The sequence below is a fragment of the Syzygium oleosum genome, unplaced genomic scaffold, assembly GCF_021117445.2.
Source record: "Syzygium oleosum isolate NSW1041296 unplaced genomic scaffold, Sole_v2.1 Sole_v2.03, whole genome shotgun sequence".
In the NCBI taxonomy this organism is placed as follows: domain Eukaryota; kingdom Viridiplantae; phylum Streptophyta; class Magnoliopsida; order Myrtales; family Myrtaceae; genus Syzygium; species Syzygium oleosum.
In genome coordinates this window covers 5811413-5820078 of record NW_026607487.1, presented here as the reverse complement: position 1 = coordinate 5820078, position 8666 = coordinate 5811413, and the positions used below count along the sequence as shown (strand labels likewise).

The window sequence follows — 8666 nt, the reverse complement described above, 5'->3', positions numbered from 1 at the left end:
AAACTTATATATACATGACACATTTACCTTCCATCGAAATTTTATCAATTAATACCATTAAACAAATCCGTCTACATCATCGACAGAAAGCAAATGGTGTCGACACGTTTAAGTGAAATAAAATGACGTCGATTTGACTGAAATATCAATTAACGGAGTCTTGATGTAGGGTAATTTTATCACACTGGTACAAGTTTTGGGTGTTTGATGTCACAAGAAAAAAGAGTTTAAGGTACAAGTGTCACGGTGGGTATGATTTTGGTTTTCAATGTCACCAAAAAATAAATTCAGGATAATTGTGTCACCGTAGATTTTTTTTTTTTTTACATTATCCTACTCTAATTCTCAACTCACTCTTAGACTTTTGCCCTACGTCTTAGAAGAGCGTGGGAATCGAACCCCACGCCCGAAACTAAATGTTCCCACTCTCAGCTCCTCCTAAGAAGACGGTGATTTGAACTCCCCACCTCCAGGTGGTTTGTCACCGTATATATAATTTAGGATTTTTGGTGGGTTTTTCCCTAATTTAAAAAAAAAAACCTCTGCCGACCCAAAAAAAAAAAAAAAGACAATGCAACCAAATCGCAGCCGTCCATCTCCCAGAACGTGGTGAACCTTCCTCATGGCCCCGCTCATCGAATATTCCCCAACCTTATTCCCCTCTCCATCGTATAAAACATCAATACTCAAACCGAAAACACTCCCAAAACGAAACCTAGCACAGCAAGAAACAACCTCAAAACAGGACACGCAGACAAGAACAGCAGGCAACAGCAAGCAGCACAGCGCCTAACCCAAGAAGATGTGCGATGCCCTGAAGAACAGCTACCACCTCCTGGAGGAGCTCGGCCGCGGCCGCTTCGGCACCATCTACCGCTGCTTCTCCCCGGCCAAGAACGCCTTCTTCGCATGCAAGGTCATCGACAAGTCCCTCCTCTCCGACGACCCCGCCGACCGCGCCTGCCTCGAGCACGAGCCCAAGATCATGTCCCTCCTCTCCCCGCACCCCCACGTCGTCTCCATCGTCGACGCCTTCGACTCCCCCTCCTCCCTCTCCCTCGTCATGGAGCTCTGCGACCGCCGCACCCTCTTCGACGTCGTCGCCCACCGCGGATCCCTCCCCGAGGCCGAGGCCTGCCGCCTCGTCGGCCAGCTCCTCTCCGCCGTCGCGCACTGCCACCGCCTCCGGGTCGTCCACCGCGACGTCAAGCCCGAGAACGTCCTGCTCGACCCCCGCGGCGGCGGCCTGAAGCTCGCCGACTTCGGGTCGGCGGTCTGGCTCGGCGGCGAGGGGAGGGCCGCGACGGCGGAGGGCGTCGTGGGGACGCCGTACTACGTCGCGCCGGAGGTGCTGCTGGGGAGGGAGTACAACGACAAGGTGGACGTGTGGAGCGTCGGGGTGATCCTGTACATCATGGTGTCCGGGGTGCCTCCGTTCTACGGGGACTCGGTGGAGGAGATCTTCGAGAAGGTGGTGCGGGGGAATTTGAGGTTCCCGACGAAGCATTTCAGAGGGGTGTCCGCGGATGTTAAGGATCTGCTCAGGAAGATGATATGCCGGGACGTTAACCGGCGGTTCTCTGCAGAGCAGGCTTTGAGTGAGTCCTCTGTCCTCCATTTTTGTCCCCTTCTTTCCCCCTCTGTTCTGTTTCAACTGGGTTTTCATCGGATCACCAGAGGGTGATCTGTGACTGTAAATCGGATTTTTTTCTTTTCTTCTCTTGTGTAGTTTGGGGAGAGATCGTGTTGAGTTTCTTCCAGTTTGAGTTTTGTTCTTTCTGGTTCTGAATTGGTGATAAAAATCTGATCTTTCTTGGGGGGTTTCAGATGGTTTTAGAATTAAAAGGGGAGATCTTTATTGGCATTGTCAATTCTTTCTTCCTTGGATGGTGATTCCGAGTTTTTAATAGGTTTCTCCTTTTTCGTTTTCGAAGCTGTGAAAAGGGTCTTGTGTTACTGAATTGGCGAGAAAATTTTGATTTTTACTCGATCAGAGATGCTTGAAGAGGGGAAAGGGGATTTGGATTTTGAATATTTGCTTCTGGTTCGTTTGATCGGAAATCTAAAAATCTTTTTAAGATGATCGCAGCAATTTTTCTCTCACTGTAGTTTGTTGGAGATAGGGAGCGTCCGATGTTCAAAATTCTCTTGTCCTACTACCTTATACTCAAGAGCGTCTGTTCTACTGTAAATGTGCAGGGCATCCATGGATTCTGAATGGAGGCGAGACAAACTCACTGCCTGATCTGACCTGAATAATGGGAAGACCCCCCCGCCCCCTCCTCTCCCGAATCGAATCCAAAAGTTAAACTACTGGGTCGGTGGTAGCGGCAGGATCCTGTATATACATCCACTGTTTTTTGCATTCCCCATTGTAAATTCCATCATCCGTTCACACCCGTCCCCTGCTTTGCTGCTCTGCTCGAGAACGTGACTCTCCAAGGCCAAGATGGATCGCATTCCAGACTTTCAGAGACAGAGAGAACGCCTCGAGGAGGCCATTGCCGGGAGAGACTGCAGGGTTTCATCTTTGTTCAATTTTATTCCTTTTTTCTTCTGTAAAAAGGCCTATGTCTGGTGTTTTGGAAGAGAGGTAAATAGGGGTTTCGAGAAGCCTGCCTGCCCTGTCTTTCCCCTCCCCATCTCTCTTTTCCCCCATGAGAGTGAGGAAGTGAGAAAGCCACTTAGTCCAAAAAAAAGCCAAAAAAAAAGAGAAAAATGAAAGAGAAAGAGAGAGACTATGTGTTTTTTGTATCTTTCTGTGTAATCTGAATGGAATCAAGAAAATTCTCTTTTTTTCCTACCTTTCATTTTCTGGTGCAGCTGGAATTAGACTTTGCTTCTTCTTCTTCCATGAGGAAATTTCTAAGAGCATGTTTGGGTGCGTGGTAAACGTTGAGAAACAAGTTGGAAATTTTGTCTTGCCTTCTTTGAACGGGAGGCATAAAGAAGAGCATCAGCATCAGCATATGCTCTTCTAGTATGCCCTGTTACTACTATGAACGTGTGTTGTCTTGCGTGTCCCTTTCCTGGAAAGCATGGACCGCTGGTCCCTCCCATGTTTTCTTCATTTGCAAGTCTTCTTCTTCTTCAATGAATCAATTATGGAGAAGAGAAGATGGGTACATGAGAGTGGCTGTACGTTGATTTTGTGTAAAGATAGCTTGGCAACTTGATGAGCATAGGGGTGAATTTGTTGATAAGTGTAGGGCTTTAATCAATACATGGACATGAATGACAAGTTCTTAGTTTTTCACGATGTGTCGTGTGAATCGGAGGGAGGTTACATGAAATATGACTATGATTTCAATAATTATCATGAAACTTATAATTTGTCAAATTGGACGTCCTCTTAAACTGAGCGACAACGACAGGGTTTGTGACCGTAGTTGTTGCAAGGTCACGATCCTTGAGCCCTTTCCTATTAACAAGGAGGGAGGGAGGGGGAGAGAGAGGGGCTTCATCATCTTTGGATGTTATCGATCCGGGGTCCCCGGAGGGCAGCGACGCCGAAGGTAATCATGACCACCGAGCGCAATGAGAGTGCGACGGGATGGGCGCAAAGGGGATTGCGCCCTGCATGGGGGCAAGAGGAAGGACGGGAGAAATAGAGGAGTAATGTTTTGGTATTTGGGGGCGGATTCTCTAAAAGACATGGTATCGTGGTCTAACGAGATAATTTTACCCTTCATTTCTTAACTTCTCCATCTAAGGGTCCACTAGTTTTAAGAAAAACTATTTTCGAAAAAATCGTTTTTCAACCTTCCGATATTTTACTAATCGACTTTTCAAAAACGTTTTTTCATGAATTGAAAGTAGTAAAATTTAGATTTGGGGAAAACGACTTCCCATTCTCGTAAAAAAAAAATCATATTTTTCTAAATTATCAAATAAATAAAAACTAATCGATTTTTCGGAAAATGTTTTTTCTAAACCCACCTCATAAGAAAGAAATAGCAACGCAAGCGCATGCGCATCATGCCCAATGCAAGAATCTTACTACGCAAGCACAAAGCATATGCTTTGTCCGTTCTCTAGAATTCTCCCCAAGTTCACGAACTTTCTTGGGACGCGTGCGTAGTGACAAGACCTCAAAAAGCACAACGCGATTCAAGGAAGAAACGTCATAAGCTGTCGCCGTGGATCTTGGAATTCTTACAAAAATTCAAAAGCTGAAAACGAGGGGGAGATCAAAGTGTGAAACCTGCACAACCCAACGTGGGCGATAGCTTATCAAACGGTGCAGCTTTGACGAGTCGCATTGGAAGAAAGAGAGGAAGAGAGGAAGAAGTCTTTCATTTCGAATGAATTCAACTTCGCAGACCAGACCAGACCACGTGGGGGTTGGTTCGTATAACCCAGCTGATACGCTATCTGGGTTTTGTCATCGCAGGATTCTGCTCATATCCCCCTTAAAATAATGTGTTTTTTTCTTCTGGCAAACTTGTTTCGAACGTTAAGTAAATTGAAAAGAGCTAATCGTCCCCCACTTAGCCAACGTGTTGTAGTCTCACCAATTTGATAGTGGTTAGTGTTGAAACCCCCAGCAATTTTAATAGATTCTTTCCTTACAAATTTTTAATCTACTCAAAAGAAATCTTAGGTTTTTCTTTTTGTTTAAAAGATAAAAGTCTCATCTCCAATCTCTTACGATTATTGTTTATTATTACTTGTGCGACTTGATCACGAGACTAATCGAAAGTATAAACTGAAATATTTTTTATGTGGAGTTGAGGGGAGATCTGATTTTTGAAAAAAAATACCTAAATTTCAAATGTAACTATTGAAAGTCGATCGAAATTTCCTTTTTAATCCATTATAGGTTCACCCATAATCGTGTGTAGGTTGCTCTTGAATAATCCATTTAGGATGCGTTTATTTCACTAAAAACTTTGTGAGGAAAGGAAATATTTTCTATGGAAATCATTTTCAAGGAAATTTATTAGTTTTCATTTATTGAGTGGTTCAGGGAAAATGATTTTCTCCGTGCGATTCGCCCTGGGTCAAGGAAGTGGTTTATCATTTCCTTTGGTGATGTGAAGTTCCAAGCAAATGAGATGATATCCTATGGAGTCTGTCTCCATAAAATCTGCGCCGAAGGGCATTGCTGTGAATAGATGAACTGAAGTTTCTTCTGAATTTGCACACAATGAATAGAAAGGATCTATAATGTGAAATAACCTACCCAGGTTAGCTCTCCAGGGCAAGACAATTGTCGTTGTCCTCCAAAACATCATCTTGTGCCTCCCATGAACTCTAGTTTTCCAAATTTTGTTCCAAATTCTAGAGTTAGGGCCATTCATTGTACGCGACTTGTTGAGCATATAAGCGGATTAATCGTAAAAAATTTCATTAATAACTAGCTGTCAAATCGTTTATCCACCCAAATGAAGGTTGGAACCCAATCTGAAGAATTGCATGGACTAAGGTTGGGCAAAACACCCGAGTTAGGCTGTTTACATCCCAAGTTTTTGGATCTCCGGAGATGTTCTCCCTCAAGGAATCGAACCCTAAATTGTAACGGTGAGCATGACTCCAGGGTAGAACTTAATGTATGATAATTCGTACATATCAAATATCAATATTTAAAGTGAGATTAATTATTTCTATTTACATAATATTTCCTCAATCTTAAGCCTACCACATCCTCTAAAACCGTCGACCGACTGGGGTCCTCCCATGTGACACGTTACTCAAATTAATGAATAATGAATATGAGCATATATTGTCGAGGAGAGACGTGTCCCAAGCAAAAATAAATGAAGAAGCGAGTAGATAAATAAAATAAAAAAGAGAGGGAAAAAAGTTAGACCGGGTTTATTGAATTTTTATTGGAGGGATCTAGGAACTGGTACTTTATCTTTTTGAGAAAGTGAGTTTTCGAGAGAAGCTAGATGGATATGATTTAAATAAATTTTCTTTTGTTTGTACTTGATGTACTTGTAGTCTTTAGATACACATGCATTCCATTATAGGTTTTAGGAAATTAGGAAGTATTTTTTGCGGGTGATGAGATGATTGATTCCTCTTCTCATCTCTCCTTGATTTGTCCACCACTTCATGTTCTCGTGCCTCGCCAACAGGTTATCAAGGTTCATCCAAGTGTTCGAGGCACTTCCTTGCTCTTTTTGGGATTAGTATGGCTTCGCAAGTTGTGAAGGAGCTTGGGTGATTACGCCACATATCAGCTCATTCACTATTTTTTTTTCTAATTCCAAATTAATTAAGATTAAAGATGCATTTATTTCACGAAAAAATTAAAATTTGAAAAATAATTTTTCAAGAAAAATTAAAAAATTCTAATATTACTTATGAAGATGAACGAGCGAAAAGCATTTTTATCATTCATGAAATTGTGTAATAATAATTAATTATTTTCTAAAAAATATTTTTGAAAGTATTTTTTTTTGGCAAAGCGAACGGACGTGACGAAGATGTGATCCGTGTACTTTGGTGTGCTGTTCAATTTCAGTCCCTAAATGACTACTTTGTCACTATTGTTGCTTTGACAGTGACAGTTTTGACATGTAGTTGGAATCAAACATTGCTTCTTCCATGAGGAGTTTGTAAGAGCATGTGCTGCCCCCGTCACATGTATGCCCAGTCTTTTGACGTTTGGTGCGTGGAAAACGTAGAGAAGATGTTGAAAATTGCGTGCCTTCCTCGATGGGAGGCATCAAAGAAAAAGGACATGCTCTTTTCTATGCCCTTCTATTATGAATGTCCCTCTCTAGTTTTCTTCATTTGCAAGTCTTCTTCGATGGAGTCAATTATGGAAAAGGAGAAGAGACGAGGAAAAAGAAAGGAGCGCTTCGAATCAAAGGAGTGCCACTCTAGGCTCAAATGAGAAGATGGGGGTGGTACCTGAGAGGGGCTCAGAGTACTGGTGGGACATCACGTTGATTTTGTGTATGGAAAAATTGGCGACTTGAACAAGTGCGGATTTCATTTAGTAGGAAGACGAATTCGGTGATGATTATGGGGTTTGATCTCATATGGACACGAATGATTGGTTTTTCACGATGTGTTGAGGTGCGAACTGTAGGAAGGCTACATTTGAATGAAAGGTGAATTTCTTACGTAGATTTAAATTGAATGAATCGATTATGGAATGTGAGATGATTTAATAATTATGGCGACACTTATAATTTTCACAACCTCAACTCTTGCAAGGTTATGACTCTGGAAAACTCTTTTATTGATGAGAGAGAGAGAGAGAGATGCTTCTTAACCCTGAGCGATTATAGATCTGGCGTCATCTAAGGGCAGCGATGTTGGGATGGTCATGACCACCGAGCCCTCCTCTATCACCTTTGTACGCATCAGTGCGCACGTGCGCGCGCGCGCGAGAGAGAGAGAGAGAGAGAGAGAGAGAGAGAGAGAGAGAGAGAGAGAGAGAGAGAGAGAGAGAGAGAGAGAGAGAGAGAGAGAGAGGTTGCAATTGCGAGCTAATCAATATTCATGGAATGGGTGTGATGGTGGTCACGCAAGGACACTACGAGGATGGGAGAAAGAGAGAGAGGATCGATTTTCTTAACTTTCAAATGTTTCACTTTGAAAGCGAATCAATTAAGGCAATGCAAGCGCATGCCATGCCCAACGCAAGAATCTTACTACGTAAGCACATAGCATATGGTTTTTCCATCTCTAGGATTTTCTAGAAAGGTTGGAGGAAAATTGCGTTTGATTAAATCAACCATTGAAACGTACCAAACTCTCCCTCACTCTCAAGCATCTTAACAAAAAATAAATAACATAAAATCTCGAGAGGTGTGCGTAGTTACATTGACCTTAAAAAGCTCAGCGTGATTTAAGGAATAATCATAAGCTGTCGATCATGGAATTTGTACAAATCAAAAAATTAAAAAAAAAAAAGGGAGCAGTGAAAAAGCACTATATCTTGTATAGTTATAATCCTTTTGAATTTAATCATAAACTAAAAATGATTAATACCACGAAAAATCCAAAATTGATACGTCTGTGACAAATTTATCCCCCGTTAGATTCCGTTAAATTCTACCGTCAATTTGTTGAGTTGGAAGACACGTGGCAGCGGACGGGTGTACCGGTTTGGGGTTTTACCCTTTGTTTGTCACAGGTGTACCAGTTTGGGATTTTCATGATATTAATCCAATATAATGAAAATTATGTTAGGGTAAATTTGTTACGAGTGTATCAGTTTGGGGTTTTTGGTGATTGAAAAAGTAGTTTGGAGTAACTTTGTTAAAAGTGTATCAATTTTGGATTTTTTGAGATAAAAAAATTAGTTTTTGTTATGAATATATCAATTTGGGTTTTTCATAGTATTAACCAAACTAAAAATCAAGTGTGAAACCTCCTCCCAACCCCAACACATAATTGATAGCTTATCAAACGGTGCAACTTGACAAATCGCATTGGAAGAAAGAGAGAAAAAGTCTTCATTTTGAATGAATTCAACTTCTCAAACCAGACCCCATGGGGTTGGTCTTATGGTCCCATTTGATACGCTATCTGGGCTTGTTCTGCTCATTTTCCCCTTAAAATAATGTTTCTTTTCCAGCAACTTGTTTTGAACGTTGAGTAAATTGAAAAGAGCTAATCATCCCAACTTAGCCAACGTTATACTTTCACCAGTCCGTTTGTAAGAGCATAGCATATGCTGACCCCCGTGACATGCACGCCCG

The 8666-nt window shown here is 41.9% G+C and overlaps 1 protein-coding gene across 1 annotated transcript; it reads left to right on the top strand.

Moving 5' to 3' along the window:
- The first annotated feature begins 728 nt into the window (after nt 1-728).
- Nucleotides 729-2304, top strand: LOC115681052 (phosphoenolpyruvate carboxylase kinase 2). The gene is made up of 2 exons (XM_030604914.2): nt 729-1598; nt 2200-2304. Exons 1-2 carry the CDS (start codon nt 803-805, stop codon nt 2253-2255), a joined length of 852 nt encoding a protein of 283 aa, XP_030460774.1. The 5' UTR covers nt 729-802; the 3' UTR covers nt 2256-2304.
- Nucleotides 2305-8666: the final 6362 nt, after the last annotated feature.